This window comes from Pipistrellus hanaki (genome assembly GCF_964339955.1).
Source record: "Pipistrellus hanaki genome assembly, chromosome: 7".
Lineage (NCBI taxonomy): Eukaryota > Metazoa > Chordata > Mammalia > Chiroptera > Vespertilionidae > Pipistrellus > Pipistrellus hanaki.
The window spans coordinates 85,926,957-85,950,387 of NC_140509.1; the positions used below are offsets into that span (position 1 = coordinate 85,926,957).

General features: G+C 60.5%; 1 protein-coding gene across 1 annotated transcript; it reads right to left on the reverse strand.

Annotated features, from left to right (window-relative positions):
- Nucleotides 1–425: 425 nt before the first annotated feature.
- Nucleotides 426–19,486, reverse strand: SLC22A2 (solute carrier family 22 member 2). The gene is made up of 11 exons (XM_084890911.1): nt 19,052–19,486; nt 17,149–17,252; nt 13,263–13,417; nt 11,659–11,827; nt 10,871–10,985; nt 10,427–10,533; nt 8,402–8,616; nt 7,170–7,278; nt 6,318–6,430; nt 5,087–5,186; nt 426–1,713 (listed from the first exon to the last, which is right to left on the reverse strand). Exons 1-11 carry the CDS (start codon nt 19,463–19,465, stop codon nt 1,647–1,649), a joined length of 1,668 nt encoding a protein of 555 aa, XP_084747037.1. The 5' UTR covers nt 19,466–19,486; the 3' UTR covers nt 426–1,646.
- Between the last annotated feature and the right edge of the window lie 3,945 nt (nt 19,487–23,431).

Here is a 23,431-nt window from a genome sequence, read left to right on the forward strand (position 1 = left end):
GGGACGGATGGGCCTCGGGGAGCCATGGCAGGGCCGGGCCGGGAGTTGTGGTGTGACCCTGATGTCAGGAGAGGGTCACAGGGACAGTGTGTGCTCTGCCTCGGGGGGACATTGGAAGAGGCGCTTCTTCCAAACGAGGGAGAAACCCAGGAGCGAGGATGGCCTGGGACTCAGGGTCAGGGGTTCGCCCCGAGAAAGGCTGGAGCTTCGGGGGGAGGGGGAGGAGCGCACGGCAGCAGGCGGGCAGCGGCCTGGAGACCGCGGCGGGAGGCGCAGGAACCACCCGGAGTGCGGGGGCATGGGGCGGGGGAGTGAACACACACGCAGAGAGGGAGCCTGGTAACGGAGGTCCCGGGCGGCCAGGGGAGGAGCACCACAGCCCCCGGGCGGCCCGGCTTTGACAGTAATGACACGCACGAGGGTGTGCCCGGAGGTTGACTGTTTAATAAAAACGGACAAAACAAGGCGTGAAGGGGAGAGAGAAGTTGTGTGATGGGATGAAGGGAGAGGTGAGGAGAGCTCACTTTTCATAGTGTGTATTTAAAAGCTAGTAGGTGGTCATTAAAACTCAAAAATCAACAAGTGTTAACATAAAGTAAGTTATTTAGATCCATGAGGGTAAATCAAAGGGAAAGGACAGCTGACATTGGTGAAAATGACCTTTGAGGAGCTGGCAGGGCAGACGAAGGTAACATTCTGTTTTCAGTATACGTCTGGTAGGATTAGCTTTAAAAACCTGCCTGCTGTATTCCTTTGGTAAAATATGGGCACACTGTCTTCACTCTAACAACGAGACACACCTTCATCAGACTGACCGGTGTCACCTGTGCGTTAAGGAGGCAACACAAACGTGGCTGCTAGCCCCGTGGTCGGCTAACTCGTCAGTCAGCAGAGCCAAATACCAACAGGACAACGACTGGAATTCCTTTGGAGAGTCAAGTTTTTTTAAACTTAAACTTCTTCTAACGCCACTTCTTCAACATAGACTCGCCCAGGCCGTGGCGTTTTGCGGAAGAGCCACACTCCAGGGGCCTCAGAGCCGCAGTTTGCCGACTACAGGCTCTGTAGGAAGCACACGTTGGCACTGTCCGCTCTAAACACAGAGCCCCAGGGGCTGCTCAGTTGCCATTCCTGATCCTTCTACTTCAGGCTCTTCAGTCCTAATTCAGACAGTGACCCACGTGTTCTAAACCCTCTTCACCTGCGATGCCGAAGAGACGAAGTTCTTGGCATGGGTTCTGGGCAGCTTGCTATTGCTCTGGCTGTTTCACTGCTTTAAGAAAACAGGCTCTCTGTGTCCAAGTTTATTGCTTTTTAGATCTTTTCTGTTTCCCTGGCTCACAACATCCCTATGTGTCTTGATTTGATATCCATGCGGAGAATGGAGTGAAATAAAGAAACATGGAGAGGGAATGAAGACCCCAGCACACCCAAGGCCATTGTCCGAGGAAAGCTGGGGAGGAGGGGCTGGGGGGCTGCGCATCTGGTCCCGCGGGTGGAGGGCGACACCTCTGTGCAGCACCTCCACTCGGGGTAGGCTTGGGTTCCGGGGGTTCACAGACAAGGAAGGGGGTGAGTGGGCTCTGGGTGAGAGCAGGATCTGGTTCTAGCCGGTGTTGTCGAAGCGCGTGCAGAGTGGATCTCTCTCAGTTCAGTGGGATGTCTTGTTTCTTGACTTGGAGGTAGATCTTCTTTTCTCTGTGTTTCCTTGGTCTGCAAAACAGTCAGAGACGGGGGAGAGCATTCATGAGTAGACTAGATACCAAAGTCACAGGGGTAATAAATAAAGGCAATAAGACACAGGCAGGCCCTAACCGGTTTGGCTCAGTGGATAGAGCGTCGGCCTGCAGACTGAAAGGTCCCAGGTTTGATTCCGGTCAAGGGCATGTACCTTGGTTGCGGGCACATCCCCAGTAGGGGGTGTGCAAGAGGCAGCGGATCAATGATTCTCTCTAATTGATCTTTCTCTCTATCCCTCTCCCTTCCTCTTTGTAAAAAAAAAAAAAAAAAAAAGCCGGCAGGGCCTGCATGCCCCGCGCAGTAAGCTCCGGTGGGGATTCTCACTGGGAACGTGAGCAGAGCTTGGCGAGCAGCCATGCGGCTGGACTGCTTCCTGCATCTCCGTGTGAGAGGGAGCCGGGCGGAGCCGGTATTTAAGGTGCTCCTCTCCCCCTCGCCAGGAGTGTGGGAAATGTCTACCTTGAATCTTTTCCAGTTGAAGATGAAGATTGCAGAACCCGGACATCGTGACCCTCAGTCCTCCAGAGAGCGTGTGGGAATTAGTTCTTACCGACGCTCATTTACTTTTCAGCAGTCGGAAACGTGAAAAATCTGCTCACGAATCTGCTCACGTGGCCCGTGTCCGAGTCAGCTTGTCTTTGTGGCTGACTCCCGGAGGAAAGCTGTTTTCCTCATTTTGTTGCGCCCCGACATGCTCTCCTGACGTGACATGTTCCTGTCGGTGGCGGCCTTGAGACCGGTGCAGGTGTATGTGGACCTCCCTGAGCGGCACTCTCTGCCTCACACCGAGCTGAACGTGCTTTGAAAGCCGGTTCCCATAAAGCACACGGGCCCACAGGCCTGTTCCGCGGGGCGGCTGTGAGGACTTTTGTGAACGATCCCAGCGGCTACTGGACCAAGTGCCAGGCGTTACAGAAACCCAGGCCAGCCCACTTCCAGAGGAGGAAACCGAGGCCTGGGGTTAAGGCCACGTGGACGGCAATGTAGGGCCTGTCCTGACGGCGGGGCACCTCCCTCCTGACAGCTGGCTGGGGGAGGCCCGGGGCCCGAGGGAGGAGCACTGTGGAAGGAGCTCAGCACGTACTTGGGCGGCCTGTGTGCACCTGCTCTGCGTGGCCCTGGGAGAGGACATGCACGGGATGCAGTCTGTCCTTAAGCGGGGAGGACGGTCACTGCACTGAGATCGGGGGACGCGGGACGGGCATCTGGGTCCAGGACCTCAAACTGCAACGTCACCAGGCACTAGAGAACAGGGAGTGTGGGATACGGGGCGGGAGGGGGCGGGGGCACGCCCTCCAAACGTGAGCCGCCACTCAGCACCTGCTAGTTGTCAGAGGGAGGAAGTGTCTTCTCAGCGTTACCCAGTCCTCTGCCTGTTTGTTTACGTTCCCAGATGCTGGACGTCCAGCGGGGGTGGAATTTCCCACTGAACAGCCAGCGTGCGGGCCGAGCTCAGCCAGTGCGGCCTCCGGCTGAATTCAAAGGCCTCGTCCGGCCGAAACCGGTGTGGCTCAGTGGATAGAGCGTTGGCCTGCAGACTGAAAGGCCCCCGATTCGATTCCGGTCAAGGGCATGCACATCCCCACTAGGGGGTGTGCAAGAGGCAGCTGATCAATCTCTTTCTCTCATCGATGTTTTAACATCCCTCTCTCCTTCCTCTCTGTAAAAAAATCAATAAAATATATTTAAAAAAAAAAAGGGTGGGGGGGCCTCGTCCAACGCTCGCTCCCAGCTCTGGGGCCCAGACACTGGGTTCCTCAGGACGGCTCTGTCCGGAACGTGCTCAGTGCACAAGGTGCAGCGTGGACACACCTGGCCCCGGGGGCCCCGGATGGCGTCTGGACAAGATAAATAACAACATCGACGCACACAGCACAAAACAAACTTGTGGGAAGTATGCCATCTACATCTCTCTTAAATGTTCAAAAAAGTTTACTGTTCAAGTAGGTTTGTATGGCTCAAAATCCAGAAGGTACCAAAAAGTACGCACTGAGCCCAGCCGTGTGGCTCAGGGGTGAGCGTCACTCTGTGAACCTGGAGGTCGCAGCTCCATTCCTGGTGAGGGCACGGGCCCAGATTGGGGTTCATAGAGCCCGGCCAGCGGCTGCGTTCTTTCCAATGGCCGGGTGACATTTCGTTGAGTCACATGCCATCTTTATATAACTGGTCTCCCCACCAACTGGCATTTGGGTTGTCTCCAGTCTTCTGTCATCGTACGAAGAATTACCTTAGCGAATAGTCTGGCACACATGTTTTGCATACCGGTACGTAAATTCTGGAAGCGTGGCGTTGCGGGTAAAAGGCATGTACAGTGGCAGCTTTTGTCCTGTTGTCCTCTCGCCCCTCAGCACGGTTTCCAGTCTGGACTACAGGGCGCCGTCCGCACCTTCCCTCCTGACACCGGTGTCCCCACGCGGGGCCATCACCGACCGTCCACGTGGCGGTCCGAGCAGGGGGTGTCTGCCCTGCCTTCCTCGGAAGGAGGTCGGATATTTAAGAGCCGTTTTTGCGTTCTCAGGATTACCCGTTCAAATCCTTTGTCATGTTTTCCTATTGGGTGGTTGCTTTTATGACTTGTGAGAGCTCTTTCCACCTCGGGGAAATTAACCCTCTGTGGCGGAGTACCCGTTTTCTCTAAGTCTGTGGTACTATTTAAGCGTAGAGTCGTTTTTCAAAGCAGAATTTTAATGTTTACGAGGGCAGGTGCCGGAAACAGATCGTTGTCTCACTAACAGAAAGACATGAGCGAGGAACCCGGAAGGCTGGTCAACCTTGGCGCTCCGAAAGGTCAGAGCCAACCACGCCCTACCTAATTGAGACCATGGCAGCTGAAGCAACTTCCCCACCAAATGAGCCTGTAAATCCTCGCCGATAGTCTGCCCGTTGCTGGAATTGCCTGCCTAAAGGCAATGGGTGTGTCCCAAACCTGAGTAAAAGGGAGGGCCAGGCCGAAGCCAGGCGTAGTCCTCCCCCTGGAGGTGGGCTCCCACCTGGCCCCCAGAATTCCCAAATGAATGCTTTTCTAGTCTCTTTCTTTTGTGTGCGGCCTCCTCCGGAGCCAGAATCCTGAACCTGAACCCTGAACCACGCAGGCGTGAAAGGGGCTCCCACGGGCACGCTGACGGGTCTTTTGGAGTGAGTCCCAGAGTTCGGGCCCTGTGTACGGAGCCCTCCCGCCCTGGGAAAGCAGAGATGTTCTCCTGTGGCATCTTCCTTATTTTACGGCTCCTGCTTTGCATTCTCAAGTCTGACTGTGCGAACCGATCTCCTGTGTGGGCTCAGGTCCACATTCCCCCTCGTCTTTCCTTCCACCCGGCTGCAGCGCCTGTGGGGCGTCAGCTCCTACCTCCGCAGCTTCTCCACCTCCTCGATGGTCTCCGGCAGCGCCTGTCCCCGCGTCTCCGGCAGCAGCAGCACCAGCCCTCCGGCCACCAGGCCGACCGCAGCTGGAAGGCAGGCAGATGGGGACACAGTGAGGGGGACCTCAGCCCGCCGGAGGGGCGCGGTGGCTGGGCGCTGACCTAGGAACCAGGAGGTCACAGGGCGGTTCCCGGCCAGGGCACAGGCCTGGGTTGCAGGCTCCATCCCCAGTGGGGGGCGTGCAGGAGGCGATTCTCTCTCCTCACTGACGTTTCCATCTCTCCCTCTTCCTTCCCCTCTGACGTCAATCAGACGGCATTAAAAAAAGGCGCTATAATTAGAGCTCCCTCGTTCCTTAAATCTTGTCTGTGTCGTTTCCGCCCCTGACGCATTTCTCTGCCCTCTGACAGCCTCCCGCCGCCGTAAACACCGCTGATCCCGACCCCGCCGGGCCGCACGTCCTTATAGGGGAAAGGAACGGGCCACTCACATGTGAGCCGGGTTATTCTTGGCGAGGCCTTGCCACGATACTAAGATGCTTGGGAGTTAGAAAATAACGGTGAAAACGCACACTCCGATTCTAAGAAAAGCGAGAACAGAGCCCTGCCAACGGAAAGCACGTGGCGAGGAAAGCAGCCGGGAGCCCGGGCCGTTCCTGGCCAATGAGGCGGCCGCTGGCTGTTGGAAGGATTGCGGTAACAAGGGTAGCGGGACTTGGATTTCGAAGAATCAGGTGTTTCAGACGTTCCTGTTCTTTTTTCGCTTGGTCTGCAGCTCTAATTCTTTGCATATGTTGGGGTGGGGGGTGGGGTAGCAAACCTGTAGTGTTTGGGTCTTTGAGTTCCCAGTGCAGTGCTGGGAGCGGAGTTCCGTTAATTTGTTTGCTTTAGGCTGGCACCGTTGTAACAGCCTCTCTCTCCTCAAAATGGAGGGAGGAGCCCTGTGACGGGAGACGGGAGGACGGAGCAGGCGGAGAGCGGGGCTCCTGCAGGGAACGCCCTTCGCCTCCAGTCTGACCTTGACTTTGGAGCCGATGGCTCCCGACCGGAGCAGTGGCAGCTGCTGACCGCGTTGCTCACACTGGGTTTACCAACACTGGTAGGATTACTAGTTCCTAGTCACACTAGTTGTCCCTAACAGGCACCTATTTCGAGGTCGAAAAACGAGGCCCTAGAAAAATAGGTTTCCATTCAAAGGCACCTCTGAGGGCTTCTCACCGAAAATCAGCAGGGGGAGCTCCTGCCAGACGCCGGTGAGCCGGTACACCAGGAAGGGCGCCAGCATGCCGCCGAGGTCACACAGGGAGGAGCAGACCAGGACGCCGAGGTTCCTGCGGGAGAGCGGGCTTCACCTGTGACCTTCCCCGAGCAGCCCTGTCCCCGGCCACTGCCACGGACAGTCCCCAACCACTGAGGCGCCTGGGAACTGGAAGGGGCGTTTACGGTCCTTTCCGCTCACACACACACCACACACGGCACACACCACATGACACACACATCACACACACATCACACATGACACACACAGACACACAACACACATAGCACATACACAGAGAGACACAGACACACAGACGCACACACACACGACACACACTCTCACTCTCACACACAGGACACATGATACACACATACACACATGACACACCACACACACACACCACACACACGACACATACACGTCACACACTCTCACATACACAACACACACATGACACATGATACACACACATGACACACACCACATACACACACGACACATACACACACGACACACATTCTGTTTGTGTTGTCTGGAAGCTTTAAAGTGTGGGTGATGTTCACTGTCTGCTTTCATCCTGGGGCCCCTGCTTCTCCGGCCCTGGGGCTGTTGGGTAACCGCCTCTGGCGATTCAGGGCCTCTGGGCCCCGCAGGTTCTGTTTCTCCCTGTTCCACCCAGCTGCCTCGTGTCCGTGCCTGGTGTGCCGTGGCTCCTGCGGGAGGCGCTCCCCCGGCCCCCGGGCTTCCTAAGCCAGGCGTCGGCGCCGGCCCCGCGGCTCTGGCAGGACACGCCGCCTGCGGGCGCTCACCGGATGAAGGTGGGGTACAGCTCCGCGTTGACCAGGCAGACCATCTCGTAGGCCATGGTGATCCCCATGCGACCCAAGCACGCGACCGCCACTCTCAGCCCCTGCAGGTCTGCGGGCAAACAGCCGTCACACGTGTGCACACACGTCTGTTTATTTAACCTCAGACGCCACGCGAACACGCTTTTCCCGGGAGCTCTGTCCCGAGTGACCCAGCACTCCCCGTGGCCAGGCGGCCCCTCTGTCTGCAGAGGCCGCACGAGGAACAGCGGGCGGGTGGGTGGGCTGGGGCGGGGTGGGCACAGTCTGCGTGGTTGCTGTAACCGAAGGGCCCAGCCATCGCTCCCTGTGGCGGGAGGACCGGGGGCAGGCTTTGGCCCCCTCGCTGGGAGGTGTTCTGAGAGGAGAGGAGCTGGAGGCCGGTCCCTGCAGCAGCCCCTCGGGGTCTCGTTAGCTCTGCAGGACGGTGTGGGAGGTCAAGGGCGTTGCCTAATAGCATCTGGGAAGCGCGGGGTGAGCCTGAACCCCGGGCCTCCTCACCCACAGCCCATCCCTGCGCTCCGGCGGCCGGATGCCTGGTAGCCTCCACCCCCCAGAGAACACTCTGTAATTATATCCTCGCGGGCAGCCATCGGGGCGAATACTCTTTTTTTAGCAAAATATATTTTTGATTGATTTCAGAGAGGAAGGGAGAGGGAGAGAGAGAGAGAAACATCGATGATGAAAGAGAATCATGGATTGGCTGCCTCCTGCACGCCACACTCTGGGGATGGAGCCCGCAACCCGGGCCTGTGCCCGACCGGGAACAGAACCCTGTCCTCCTGGTTCTTAGGTCAATCCTCAGTCACTGGTCACACCGGCCGGGCGGTGCGAGTGTACTCAAAGGCACATGCTTCGCCGAAACCGGTGTGGCTCAGTGGATAGAGCGTCGGCCTGCGGACTGAAGGGCCTCAGGTTTGATTCTGGTCAAGGGCATGTACCTTGGTTGCGGGCACATCCCCAGTAGGGGGTGTGCCGGAGGCAGCTGATCGATGATTCTCTCTCATTGATGTTTCTGGCTCTCTATCCCTCTCTGTAAAAAAAAAAATCAATAAAAAATATTTTTAAAAAAAGGCACGTGTATGTCATGAAGGTCCTGGTAGCGGGTTCGTTCCACATCGACCTGGACGGTAACGCCCACGGCCTTCCTGTCAGGGGCTGGGCACCTGCTTCCCAGGACCGGGGCGGACACTCACCTTCCGGGATGAACACGGAGGCCAGGCAGGCCGCCCCCGCCACCATGTTGGCGGCCGCCCAGGGCCAGCGGCGGCCCACGCGGTCGATGGTGAGCAGGATGAGCAGGGCGGCGGGGAACTCCACCAGGCCCGAGTAGAAGAAGTCCAGGTAGATGTCGCTCCCCGCCAGGCCCAGGTGCATGATGAGGCCCTGGTAGAGGACGGAGCTGGTGAACCTGGGCGGGAGGAGAGCGCCGGTCAGGCTGGGGGCGCCGTCCGGGAGGGGGCTTCTGGGAGCGCCAGGGCTGGCCCCAGGCCACCCTCTTTTCTTATTATTCCTAGTCCTTACACCCGTGGTCGGCAAACTCCTCAGTCAGCAGAGCCAAATATCAACAGCACAGCGACTCACATTTCTCCGGAGAGCCACATTTTTAAATCTTAAACTTCTTCTAACGCCACTTCTTCAACATAGACTCGCCCAGGCCGTGGTGTTTTGTGGAAGAGCCACACTCCAGGGGCCACAGAGCTGCATGTGGCTCCGGAGCCGCACTTTGCCGACCACGGCCTTACACCCACTGCGTTTTCACTCTCTGGCCCGGGGGCGGCCTCGGAGCCAGGACGGGGAGAACGGAGGAGAGCACCCCTGGCCGCTCCGACAGGCGGAGGCCCTGTCTCAGGAGCCGGTTTACTTAGTAAAGCCTGCGGGTGCTCGGTGGGGGGCGCTCCTCGGGGCTCCTAACGCTGGGAGCAGAGGACCGGGCTCCTTCGCCGTCTGGGGAGCCGAGGGCCCACGGCAGCTCCCTGCTTAGTGACCTCCCACCACCAAGCAAGTGACATCTGACGCTGCTTCTGGGCTGTGGACGGAGTGCTCTGTCTCACTGGGGAATGTGAGGACGGTTTGCAAGAGCTGCCGTGACTCAGTTAAAGGAAGCAGGAGCTCGAGGCCTGCGTGCTTTCACACAGTGCTGTGAGGGGGCTGAACTGACGCCCGCGGGGTCCGCTGTGCCGGGGATGGTGGCTCTTTAGGTGGCGGGTGTGTCACCGTGGGCGCTGGTGGGAGGGCGCGGTGCGGGCGGCGCTGGGCCACAGAGCAGCCTGCAGGCAGCGGGCACCATCAGGCCTGAGGCCCTGCGTGCGGAGCCACCGGCTCATTCCTGTTCAAAAGCTCCTTCTCGCCGAAACTGGTGTGGCTCAGTGGATAGAGCGTCGGCCTGCGGACTGAAGGGTCCTGGGTTCGATTCCGGTCAAGGGCATGTGCCTTGGTTGCAGGCACATCCCAAGTAGGGGGTGTGCAGGATGCAGCTGATCCATGTTTCTCTCTCATCAATATTTCTAACTCTCTATCCCTCTCTCTTCCTCTCTGTGAAGAGTCAATAAAATATTTTTTAAAAAGCGCTACTTCTCCAGGAAGAAGAGACGGGAAAGGCCCTTTCCTTGCCAGCCCTGCACCGTCGGAGAGATGGGCAGCCGGCATCGGCCGAGCTGTGCCAGGAGCCCTCTGTGTGGCTGTAAAAGGGGGTTCTCCCTTCCCTCGGTTAATTCACAGTGTTCCGGCGGGGCGGACTCCGGCGTGATATCTAAATGCCTCCGGGCGACGCCGAGGGCAGGGAGCCAGGCTGGGAGGCCTGGCTGGGCTTTGGCGCCGGACGCTGATGCCAGATCTGCCCGAGCAGCGTGGCGCCAGGGAAACGGCTGCAGACGGGCCCTGCCCACGCCGACACGGACCCTGGGACCGGGCTGTTTGGAGGCGTCTTGTTCCCTCCCACGAAGCGAGTGATCGGGATGAGAAGAATTTGGAAGGATCTTTTTTTTAATGTTTTATTTAAAAACATGTTTCTGTTGATTTCAAAGAGGAAGGGAGAGGGAGAGAGAAACATCCATGATGAGAGAGAATCACGGATCGGCTGCCTCCTGCACCCCCCCAACTGGGGATCGCGCCCACAGCCCGGGCTCTGACCGGGAATCGGACCGTGACCGAGCTCGCAGGCTGACGCTCAGCCCTGGGCCCCGGCCGCCCGCAGGGCCTGAGGGAAGAGCAGGCCTTACCAGTTGTACATCAGGACCAGGGTGTGCTTCCGGATCTGGGGGGTGCGGACCAGGTCGAGGAAGGACGGGTTCGGCTTCTCGCCGGCTTCCTCCTCGGCTCGGAGGCACTGGACACGGCGAGGACCATGGGTGTGTGAGCGGAGGGTCCCGCCCGGGAGGCGCAGTCCGCCCGCGGAGCGCTGTCCCGCAGGCCGCTGCGCCCCCCACAGCCCGCCCCCGTCCTGCAGCGTCCTGGACGTGGGTGCGCGGGTCCCTCTCACAGGGAGGAAGCTGGAGTCGGGGGTAACCAGGCACAGATGAGGCTGCCCCCCGTTTATGATGGTGGCGCCTCCCTGCAGGTGCCTGTGCTCCCCCGCCCTCCCGTGTGAAACGTCTGACAGGGACCACGACTCCTGGCCCCACGGAGGGAGGCCCTGCTGCCCGCGCCCTCCGCCGCCGGCTCACCTGGAGCGCCGCCGGCATGGCCCTGCCGTTCCTCCTGGCGATGAGCCGCAGCACCTGCGTGGCCTCGGCGTGTCTGTGCTGGGACAGCAGCCACCGCGGGGACTCGGGCACGCACCTGGGTTCCGGGCGGGCAGCGGGCGTGAGCGGAGGGGCACCCGGGCCCCGCCCCCACGCCACCCGGTTTCTGGGAGGGACCTCGCTCAGCGAGGCCCCAGCAGAGGAGAGGGAGCGGGGCGGGGGCTGCACAGCCAGGGACACCCCTCGAGCGCCAGGGAAGCCTATGCGGTGGGCCTGGGGGGGAGGGGGACAGGAGAGGAGGTCCCCGGGCACATGGAGGAGGGTGCACGGAGGGGGGATAGGATGGGAGGTCCCCGGGCACAGGGAAGAGGGTGCACGGAGGGGGGACAGGAGAGGAGGGCCCCGGGCACGCGGAGGAGGGTGCACGGAGGGGGGACAGAGAGGAGGTCCCCGGGCACGCGGAGGAGGGTGCACGGAGGGGGGACAGGAGAGGAGGGCCCCGGGCACGCGGAGGAGGGTGCACGGAGGAGGGACAGAGAGGAGGTCCCCGGGCACAGGGAAGAGGGTGCACGGAGGAGGGACAGGATGGGAGGGCCCCGGGCACACGGAGGAGGGTGCACGGAGGGGAGACAGGAGAGGAGGGCCCCGGGCACACGGAGGAGGGTGCACGGAGGGGGAACAGGGAGGAGGGCCCCGGGCACACGGAGGAGGGTGCGTTGGGGAAGCCAGGAAAAACACGGCTCCGGTTTCCCCGCCGCGGCCGGACGCACCAGTAGTAGAGCAGGAAGCAGAAGTTGGGCACGGTCACGGCGAACTGCAGCCAGCGCCAGTGCGGCAGCGCGTAGGCCGCCCCCGCCAGCGCCAGCAGCCCCGCGGAGAAGGCCGCCTGGTACCAGATGCCCACGGTGCGCCGGTAGCTCAGCCCCACGAGCTCCGTGACTGCGGGAGAGCCGAGGGTCAGCGGGCCGCCCGGCCGCGGCTGTCCCCCACCGCCGACCAGGGCGCCAACCCCCAAGCGTCTAGACCTTTCCATGCCGCTCCCGCAGCTTTAAAATGCTCCCTAACGGCTGGTCCATGTTTCTCTCTCATTGACGTTTCTAGCTCTCTCTCTCTCCCTTCCTCTCTGTGAAAAATCAACAAAATATAGTTAAAAATAAAATGTTCCCTAAGCCTGTGTTAGAATTACTGCTATGGAGCCAGTTTACGAAAAAATCTCAGAATCCCACATTAGATGGGGTGGTGAGCAACATGTCTGATTTCCAGGGTAATTTCAGGGACAGGGCCATCGCATTTCCGATCCACGCAGAGTGCGGACGCAGAGGACGGAGGCCGTGATCACTCAGAACGGAGCGCGTGAGCCCGCACGGCACTCGGTGGAGGCCGGCTTTCCTCCGTGGAGCCTCTCCCCGCCAGGTACACGTCCCCGGCCCCGTCAGTGTGTGGGCGCGGCCTGGGCGGCTCGCGGGTCCCCCTGGAGCCACAGGCCCGGCTCCTGCCCACGGACGTTAAATGCCCCGGGGTTCTGCGAGCTGGTTGCTAACCCCGCGGGCGCCTCAAACACCTGCCACGGGGGGAGCGTTTGTAACCGGAGACATTCATAACACGATAGATCGCGGCTTTCCTTTTCCACGAGCCAGTCTGCCAGCACGCCCCCGCACGCCTGAAACAGCCAGCTCCGCCACCATGGCATCAGCCGCCTGTGCACGCCGCACCGCCAGGACCCGGAGCAGCCGTGTCCGCGTCGCACACGCACGGGATTGGGATTCGAGATGGTCCCCGGGCCGCGGTTTCCGGTTAGACTCAGTGTTGGTGGCTGTGGCGAAGGCTTCAGCCCTTTATGAACCAAACTGAAAGGCGCCCCGGCAATGATTCTGTGGCTGGGAGTGACCCGGAAGCGCTTTCCGCAGAGTCAGACAGAGGGAGTGCTCCCTAAACAGGTGCCTGCCGGTCACAGAGGCTTCCCTGGGCCGTGCCCAGGGGCCGGAGGGAGAGGCGTGGAGGCTGAGGCAGTTCCAGTTCCTGCAGGTGAATTCCTCATAGTCCCACACACGTGTTCCAGCAGCCACACTGCCGCCCGGATAGCTGGTACATGGGGTCTGCTGTGGCGGGCAGCCAATAGCACCCCTTGGCCTCCTTTCCTCACCCTAACCCTAACCCTAACCCTAATCCTAACCCTAACCCTCACCCTAACCCTAACCCTAACCCTAACCCTAACCCTCACCCTCACCCTAACCCTAACCCTAAACCTGCCTCCCCCACCTGCCTGCCACCCCGACCTGCCTACAACCCCCACCTGCCTGCCACCCCCCCCCCGCCTGCCTGTGTGCTGGCAGCGCCCACCCTGAGCTCCCCCTCGGCAGTCCGGGCGTCTTACTCAGGATGTAGCCGATCAGCCAGCCCACCTTGCTGACCAGACCCTGCACCAGGCGGAACAGTAGGACCCAGGGGTAGGTCGGGGCCACGGCCATGAGCACTCCCGCCGTGGCGTTGACGAGGATGGTGAGCAGGAGGCAGGGCTTCCGGCCGAACCTGTGCGGAGCAGACACGGGGAGGGAGAGACGGAGTCAGGCGCACCGCGGCTGTGGGACGCCAGGGCCACGGAGATCTGACTTCTGAGCGACAGACACCAGCCGGCCGGGCTGGTCCTGGGCCAGACCGCTCCTCGGTGGCTCTGCGGGCGCGATGGGCACAGCAGCCGCTCAGGACCAGGGCGCTCAGCCCCACGCTGGGAGGAGTGAGGGCCAGGGCTGTCCTTCCAGAGTTAGATTCCCACAGTCCCTGCGGGCGGGCTCATCTGTGTTCTAACATTGAGGAACACGCTTCACTTCCCCGGGCCTCCGTGTGCTCCTCTGCAAAACGGGGAACGATCAACCCCCCCTCTCCCCCCTCCACCACCCCCTCCCCCGACACAGAGAGAGGGAGAAACCGCAGGTTCTGTCCCACTGGTTTATGCGTTCATCGGGTGATGGTTTATGCGTTCATTGGGTGAGTTTTCTATGTGCCCTGACCAGGGATCGAACCTGCAACCCCGGTGTATTGGGACGACGTTCTAACCAACCGAGCTACCGGCTGGGCCTCAGGTCTCCTTCTGCAGGCTGCCCTGACCTGACGGAAACACGAGGTGTGGTGCCGGCACGGGGACTGGCACGGAGGAGACCTCCCTGGGAGGCACGTGGCTGGGAAGGTGGGCGGGGACCCACGGGGACCGTGGTTCTGCTCTGAGCGAGTCCCGTCCCTTCCGGAGGCCCTGGCTCCCGAGAGCTCAGGCCACGTTTTCTGACACGCTGGGAGCCGGTGGTCACACAGCTCTCAGAGTTACAGTAATGCTTACAATGAGGTAAATTACGTTTAAAAGCGCGTGTAATAGGGATGTCTAACTATCAGGGCCCAGGTGTGCCACGTGTTTGCCCACGAGAGCGGATCTGTGTCTTTCCGTTGTGCGCGGAGGGCGGGGGCCGGGGTGTGCCGGCCCAGCAGCCCGGTGCTCGGGCCTCCCTCGGCAGCTCGCAGTGGGCCGTGCGGGAGTGTTTACACCACGGGAAGCAGCACGTGCTGCCAGTCGGCCTTCCCCTAGCCAGCTGCCAACGCGGACCGAATACGCTCTGTGCGGCACTTGTGATTACTGACGGCGAGAACAGAAACCTGGGCGCGGTGAGAGATTCCTCGTTGGGGTCAGGTGATCCTCACACTCATTCTTCAGGAGGTTGTGGGTGAGGAAACCTATTAGGTATCCGATAGGAAGTTTGTCTTCAAGTTCCCTGACCTGGGTCCTTCTTCCTTTCCCTCCCTCCCTCCCCTCCCCCTCTCCTCTCTTCTCCTCTCCTTCCACTTTCCACGTGCAAAGCTGACCTCCAGAAAGGTGACTTGGTGTCAGGCTCTGCATTCATATTTTTTCATAATCTGCCACCCCCCCCCGCCAGTTTTCTTTGACAAGACCCTGTAATGATCTGTCAGGTCACGTTCTTTAAAACTCTCACAGAAAACAATCTATTTAGTGTTGGTTTATTCTGTAGCAATAAAGAGATTTCCATGAGATTCTTGTATCAATTTGGAAACTGTTCAGCAATAGGCATTGAGTATGAAAAATATAAATTGCTTTTTTTTTTGAGCCCTGCACCCACAAAGAGAACAGAAAAAGAGGCAAAACCAACAGAACTTCAGACACTTTAAGAAAAGAAAGAGAAAGATCCAGCGGCGGGAAGGACCAGCCTCTGGAGGGAGAGCAGTGAGCGATCGGCTCTCCCGGGTGTGAAGGGCACGGTCACGTCGAGGCCTTGAAGGCGGTGGTGACTGACGGGATGACCCACCAGGAACGCACTGTGAGGAGAACACTGGGACCCGCTCCTCCTTTGAGTGGAGGAGAATAATTAACCCGCCGCTAACCAGCCGTGTGGCCGGCTCAGCCACCTCTCTGCTCCCTCCTGTCCGGGGAGCGTCAGAGTCTGCACTTTCCAGTGAGGGAGCCAGCGGAGGGCCACAGCTGGGTGAGCACAGGGGACTCCGGACCCGCTCCTCCCTCAGCGTGTCTCCTGACCTCAGGGGTCATCTCCGAACAGCTCTCCTCAGCGCCCAGGCCATAAACATGAGAGCGAGTGACCTTCCTTCCTCTCTGCCTCAGAGTCCCAGGAGCAGCCTGGAAGGGAGCTGAGCAGACAGTCCCGGAAGCGGTGTGGTGCATGGGGCTGCTGGCGCCCAGCCTCTCCACACCTTTCCTTCCCCTTCCCCAACCTCCCTCTCCCCCCTCCCCTCCTGCTACCAGAGTGGGCACAGCTTTGAGCATGCAGATGCCCCTGGGAGTGTGATAGATGAAGCCGGCCTTCAGTTTAACATGATGCAAGTGTTAACACAGCTTGACAATAGACTATAATCAGAGAAAATGGGCCATTTACATTTAATAGAGTATTCCCAAGGCTGGGTTTATCTAGACCACATGTGTCAAACACAAGGCCTGCGGGCCAAATCCAGCCCGCCAGGCCTTGCAATGTGGCCCGCACCGCGCTGTCATCACTGCACTCCGCTGTCAGTTTATGACATTGTCAGTTTATGACTGTTCAATAAACCATTCGGCCCGCGATTTAGGCTGGATTTTAGATTTTGGCCCCTTCTCTGATTGAGTTCGACACCCCTAATCTAGACCCTAGATAGAGTTGGGATGGTAAATATAGCATAAAGCATATTTACTTTACCACTTAGTTCAGAATTAAACATATATTGTGTTTTGTTATCCTGTATAATAAAGAGCTAGCATGCTAATTAGACTGGATGGCGGAATGACCTTCTGGAACCGTCAGGGGCGGGGCCGAGGGGCCTCGAGGCAGCCAGGGCCTCTAGTATGATAACAATTGCCTATTCATATAACATTACGTAGTATATATTGTATTTACATAAAATTGCATATTTATATAAAACTATGCGATTATATAACTTAGATGTGTTTCTAAATCTCTCTCTCTCTAGGTGATGTCCCAAATGTGGAGCACCTGGAAACACAGGGAAGAGCTGGGTGAACAGAGGCAGGTGAGGATTAAATAATTAGCTCTGATGGCCAAGCGGTCCAAAGTGCTTGTCGAGCATAAAGCCCCTTTTTCTGTTCCCTGTCCTTTGAGGGCTCCTGCAAACACCGCACTGGCCACCAGCAGAGCAGAGATAATGTTGTGAGGAGCTTTCAGCGCAGGGAGTCTGGGGTCCCCTGGTGATGGGTACAGGGCAGTTCTGGGGAGCTGGGCGTCAGGGGACAGCAGCCCGGAAGACACAGGACCCCCCTTCGGCGGCTCCCTCGCCGCTCTCCAGCCACACCGACTCTGGGGCAGTGGAGAGCTGCCCTCTCCGTGTAGACCGGCCCTCCTCTCACCCACGCCGTCCTGGCTCCACGCCTACAATCTCCTCGGCCCTGGGCCCTGAGATCCGGCCATTGGGGCAGCGGGCATCGATGTGGGCACAGGACAGGCAGGCGAGGACCACGGAGCTCAGAGGCCAGAGGCTCAGGACGGGGGTGGGGGACACACAGGAGGAGAAGGACTTGGGCCAAACCCTCTATTCCCCTCCCTGGCACCTGGCCCGGGGCAGAGCCACTGCCGAATCCAGAGCCCTCTCCGAGGTCCCGGAGGACGGGGGTGACATGCGCCAGGCTTATCTGCGGGCAGAGGGAGCCTGAGGCGGCTGGCGTGCTGCCAGGCAGGCCCTGCAGGCTGTGGGCTCGGAGAAGCCGGCATTCTGGCGGGGACGGCCGAACCCACGCTCCCGGAGCCCGCGGCACCCACCTGTCTGCCACATAGCCGATGCCCACGGAGCCGAGGAAAAACCCCAGGTTCACGGCCACCTGCACCAGGTCCAGCATCCAGGCGTCGGCGCACACCAGGTTAAACTGCCGAGGGCGGGCGGGTCCCGCATCCGAGGGAGAGAAACAGAGCCGGTCAGACCTGCCCCGGCCTGGGCTGCCCTGTGTCCCTGCATGGACCCGTGGGCCGGAGGCGGTAACTGCTGTCTCCTCGCCGTTGTGCTAATTGTCTTCCCACAAAAGCTGTGTCCCGCCGTCCGCGCAGCATCCCGCCTGGCGGTAGGTCATGGGGCGGTATCGGCTGAAACTGGTAGTGACTTCGTTTCTGCCCAGAACCCGTCCCCTCTCTAATGTAGTTCCCGGAAGCAGACAGGCGTGTGAGCAGCCACAGAGGCTGTCTGGAGAAGGTTGGGCTGTTGCTGTTCTCTTTACTGTCTCTTAAGGCCAGGGGAGGGGGACAGGGAGTGTACTTTTTTTTTTTTCCTGCCAAGGGCCATTTGGTATTTATTTATTTAGCCCACAACCCGGGCATGTGCCCTTGACTGGAATCGAACCTGGAACCCTTCAGTCCACAGGCCACTGAGCCAAACCATTTGACTATTGATCACATCATTGTCGGGCCATACAAAATTAAAATCAGTTTAAAAATCAGACTGCTCTATTTGGCCAAACATTTGATGAGAACTCACCCCTCTCCTCCCGCCCTGGCTGGGCCTGTGCGGCCCCCGGGCCGGACGCTCCCCGCCCTGCTGATGGCCGGGGCCTGGGAGCGCCTGGTGGAGGCTGGGACACCTGCTCTGCCTGGGACCGGAGCGGTGGACGGAGGGACAGGCGATTCCTTCGTGGCCTCGGGGGGTAACCTCCCCGGCTCCCGACCTCCGTTTTCCCGTTTCGGGGGGGGGGGGGGGGTGACGTATCCGCTGTAAAGCCTCAGCGTTGTGTGGGGCTGAGCCTGTGACTCAGCATTTTATGGGACTCCCAGACCATCTGAGGTCCTTACGAAGGGCCCTGGAGCTGACTGTCTGCACTGGAGCCACGCAGTCTTTCCCGGGAGCTGGGCAGCGGCAAGCTCTGTGCTCTCAGAGCGATCGCCCTCCCCCATTTTGTTTGCCTCTAGGGAAAGCACATCTCTGCTTTTTGTTTTCTCTCTATATTTATTGGAATGAGCTTTTGCTATTGGATGCTAACGATGCTAACGTCGCCTCTGGTTTTCAATAACGTAGGGAGCCGTGGCAGAAGCTCCCCCGCGGCTGGCCAGCAGGAGCGCAGGGCACGGAGCCACCGGCACAGCGCGGGGTGGCCCGTGGGCTCTGCGGGCGCCGCTGCGTGAGGGAGCGAGGAGGGGCGGCGGGGCTGCCAGAGGAAGAGGAGGCCTGAACCCTTCCCTTCCCGCGTTATTTCCGGGATTCTCCCGGGCTTTTGCTGGTTCCTTCCTGCCTGGAGCTGCATACAGGAGAATCATGGTAGAATCTGACCGGGTTTTGGCAAATCCACTCGCATTCCAGACAAGTGAGAGGCTGCCTGTGTTTGTCAGACACCGGGGCTTTCTAAGACACCCCGAGTCCGAAGAGTGTGCGTGGGCCTCATTGGCTACACTCTCCCTTTAAATGTTTATCCTCATTGTTGATAGTATTCCACAAATCCTCCTTTCCCCGGTTAACCTCTTCCAGCCCGCTCTCGTCACTCTCCCACCCGCACCCCCCATTGTCTGTGTCCACGCTGATGCCTGGATGCACACAAGATCGTTGGCTGATCTCTTCCCACCCGCCCTCCCCTGCCTCCCCACTGAGGCTCAGCAGGCTGTCCGAGCTTCTGCGGCTCAGGTCCATTTCCCATCGTCTGTGGACGGCGCTGTTCGCCGTCGGTGCAAGTCCTACCTCACTCACCTCGGTCACGATGGAGGAGCCGGGCGTGTCGTACGCCCAGCCGTGCCCGCAGGGGCCCAGCGGCAGGAGGCTGCGGTCGGCGGCCAGGCCGGCCAGCGGGTCCGCGCAGCCCAGGCCGCTGCGGTTCCAGTCCACCTGGAAGCTGCTGCAGCGGCTGGGGGAGGCCTCGCCCCCGGGCCCCGGGCCGGGCACCGTGAGGTTGAGCTCCTCGGCCGGGCTCCAGCCGCAGCGCCGGCTCAGCTGGGCCGCGCCCGGGCTCGGGCGGCAGCGGTGCTCGGGGGTGAAGCCCAGGAACACGATGCCCACGTAGATGGGGGGCATGGCGGCCGAGAGCAGGGCGAGGAGGAGGAACGTCTGCTTCTGGAAGAGGTGGAACTCCCCCACCTGGGCGAGCGCGTCGTCCACCGTGGGCATCGTGGCGGCTGCCGCGGCCGGAGGGCCCGGAGCAGGTCCCGGCGGCTGGAATGTCCCGGCCCGGCTGCTGCCGGCTCCGCGCGGCTCGGACCAAAAGTCCAATGTGAGCGGAGCGCACTGAGAGCCGCTGTGCACGGACCTGCCCGGCTCCAGCCCGGCCGGCTCCGCGGGGGCCGGCTCCGCTGCCCCCTCACCGCCCCCCTGACCTGCCCCAGCACGTCCAGGCCAGATGTGTGGATTGCAACACCACTCCCCTGTCTGTCCTGCCTCCTGCGGCACCACAAACAGCCCTCCTCTGTACCCTGGGGTGAGGAATCTGAGCGCACCGCGGCCTGTTAATCTTTCCCCGGGGACCCGGCGCCCGCAGGGACAGCAATGCTCTCCTATCGCCCCGGCCGCCCTCCGGGCTGGGAGGCGCAGCTGCTCCCTGGCGCCACGTGAGCTGGGCTGGGGCAGAGCCTGGTCGGCAGGGGAGGTTTGGGGACGCCACCCAGGCTCGAGCTACAAACAGTGCCGGGGCCCTGGGCCCATGCTGTGGTGGCTCGCTTGGGTTTTCTAGTTCTACTTTTTTTTTAAAAAAACATATGTTTTTATTGATTTCAGAGAGGAAGGAAGAGGGAGACAGAGATAGAAACATCCACGATGAGAGAGCGTTGTTGATCAGCTGCCTCTTGCACGCCCCACCACTGAGGATCCAGCCTGGCCCCAGGGCATGTGCCCTGACTGGGAATGGAATCATGAACTCCTGGTTCATAGGTTCTTGCTCAACCACTGAGCCACGCCGGCTTATAAAAGCAAGAAGCAGCCCTAACCGGTTTGGCCCAGTGGACAGAGTGTTGGCTGCGGGTGGAAGGGTTGCAGGTTCAATTCCGGTCAAGGGCACAAACCTTGGCTGTGGATTCCCTGGCCCTGGTCGGGGTGCATGCAGGAGGCAACCAATCGATGCGTCTCTCTCACAGCCATGCATCTCTGTGTGTCTCCCTTGCCCTTCCACTCTCTCTAAAAATCAATGGGAAAATATCCTTGGGTGAGGATTAACCAAAAAATAATAATAAAAAAAAGTAGTAATAAAAGCAAGAAGCGGGGTGCCCGTGGGGACCCGTCAGGCCCTGGGTGGCCTTTGCCAAGGCCGAGGGCAGGCAGGCAGCAGTGCGCAGGGGTCTCTGCTTCCCAGGTACCAACGCATCACAGACAGTGGGGAGTGCCGGTCTCAGGGAGCGCTGGCTCATTGCTGTACCATTGGAAGGTGATCAGGAGAGGAGGTGGCACAGAGGGGAGTGGCGCAGAGGGTGTGGCACAGAGGGGTGTGGCGCAGGGGGTGTGGCACAGGGTGTGGTACGAAGGGGCGTGGCACAGAGGGGTGTGGTGCAGAGGGGAGTGGTGCAGAGGGGTGTGGCACAGAAGGGTGTGGCACAGAGGAGTGTGGCACAGAGGGGTGTGGCAGAGAGGGTGTGGCACAGAGGGTGTGGCAGAGAGGGGTGTGGTCTTGCATTTGAGACGCTTTCCAGTTCCTTGCTCAGAAGCTCTTAGATGCAGGAAAAATTTCCAGTGAAAATGAAAAAATGTTTAATAAAATAAAGGTCAGATAGGTATAACCCCAACCAGTAAGAGGACAAGGCAATGCCAAGCAAGAAATGCCTACCTTTGACCCCCACTTCCTGTGCAGAGCAGAAGCACCTTTCCTGTTCCCCCTCCGGTCTGAGGGAGCCCCCCGGAAACTGTACAGGAAGTGACCACAGGGGCCACACCCTGTGCCACACCCTCTGCCCCACACCCCTCTGCGCTGGCTGGGAGCCCCGAAGGGTGACCCGGCCGGGGTGTCCTCCTGCCGCACAGACCCCGGCGGGCGCTGGGGGGTGACAGGCCAGAAACACCGGGGAGCGTGGACCCCAACGCCCCCCGAAGCCTGCTCTGTCGAGACCCCCAGGAAAAGGAGGGTTTTCCAACTCCTGTGGGCATCTCATTTCTCTCTTCTTTTCATGTTCTGGCCAGTCTCTTGTTAGCCGCAAATTACCATTGTCTCTCCCGCCGTCTTCAGTGGATGCCGGCGCTCCGTGGGAGGTGACCGCGCCGAAAGCCGCCGTCTGCCCTCTGCGAGGCCCGCCCCTGGCACCAGGACGCCGTCTGCCCTCTGCGAGGCCCGCCCCTGGCACCAGGACGCCGTCTGCCCTCTGCGAGGCCCGCCCCTGGCACCAGGACGCTGTCTGCCCTCTGCGAGGCCGCCCCTGGCACCAGGACGCTGTCCCCAGCCGGGATGGTGAGCAGGACCCGTGCCACGCAGGCCACCCTTTACCGGATGTGTGGATCCCTCAACCAGATCCTCACCTCCCAGCCGCCCACCCGGCCTCCGCAGCTCTGCAGCTGACTCTTCTAACAGCGGAAACGGGTCTCCCAAGACTCCGGCCCTTTCCCTCCGTGGACACCTGCCCCACCACGGCGCCTCAGGCCCGTGGCCGTGCTGACCCGGGAGATGAGGTGACCTATGGCTTCTCCTGAGAGTCAACACGACCGTCTATGGCTTCGGTCTTAGCACCATGGCCTCCGCCGGCACCTCTCTGGCCCAGAGGGGGAGAGCCGAGGGCACGGCCACGCAGACAGCGCGCTGGGCAGGATGCTCACAGCTGCCGAGCCAGCCGTACTGGCCCAGGAGCCTTGGCGGAGCCTTCCCCCGACCACAGGGCATCCCGCGGGGTGGGTGTGAGTGCCCCGACCACAGGGCACCCCGCGGGGTGGGTGTGAGTGCCAGCGGGGTGGGTGTGAGTGCCCTGACCACAGGGCACCCCGCAGGGTGGGTGTGAGTGCCCCGACCACAGGGCACCCCGCGGGGTGGGTGTGAGTGCCAGCGGGGTGGGTGTGAGTGCCCTGACCACAGGGCATCCCGCGGGGTGGGTGTGAGTGCCCCGACCACAGGGCACCCCGCAGGGTGGGTGTGAGTGCCCCGACCACAGGGCACCCCGCGGGGTGGGTGTGAGTGCCAGCGGGGTGGGTGTGAGTGCCCCGACCACAGGGCACCCCGCAGGGTGGGTGTGAGTGCCAGCGGGGTGGGTGTGAGTGCCCTGACCACAGGGCACCCCGCAGGGTGGGTGTGAGTGCCAGCGGGGTGGGTGTGAGTGCCCTGACCACAGGGCACCCCGCGGGGTGGGTGTGAGTGCCAGCGGGGTGGGTGTGAGTGCCAGCGGGGTGGGTGTGAGTGCCCCGACCACAGGGCACCCCACGGGGTGGGTGTGAGTGCTCCCAGTTCACAGACAAGGACATAGGATCAGAGCCATCGGGGCTTCCTCAGTGTCAGCAGCCAGTGAAGGAAGAGTGGGAACCTGAGGGGAGGGGGTCCCCTCCCTTCCCCTGCGTCTGTCATTGGCCGGAGTGCGTGGGGCTGGGTGAGTTAAAAAGTGACCAAGGTCCGGAGACCTGCCTGCTCTCCCGGGAGGGACCTCACCAGCTGTATGCACCTGCGCCCGGGCTGGACTCCGTTTCAAGACCCGTCTCCGGGCCCGAGCCGGAGGGCAGCGGACAGGCAGGAAGGGTAAGGAGGCTGTGCCCAGGAGACGCGATGCTGAAGTCCCTGCTGAGCTCCTCAGGGACCCGGGCAGAGAGGAGGAGGGAGGAGGGAGCCCAGACGGCTCACATGCGGGTGAGCACAGAGGGAGCGGGTGCGGGGCGGGGGTGGGGGGAGTAGAGGTGGATGGAGCTGACTTTCCATTGAGTCCAGTCTCTCTCTCTTTTTTAAAATACTTTTATTGATTTCAGAGAGGAAGGGAGAGGGAGAGAGAGAAACATCAGTGATGAGAGAGACCCCTACTGGGGATCCAGCCTGCAACTTGGGCCTGTGCCCTGACCGGGAATGAATCCTGACATCCTGATTCATGGGTTGATGCTTAGCCCCTGAGCCAGTGGCCAGGCTTGAACCCGGCCTCTTGTGTGGCGCTCCCTCCACCATGTGCGGCGCTCCCTCTACCGTGTGCGGTG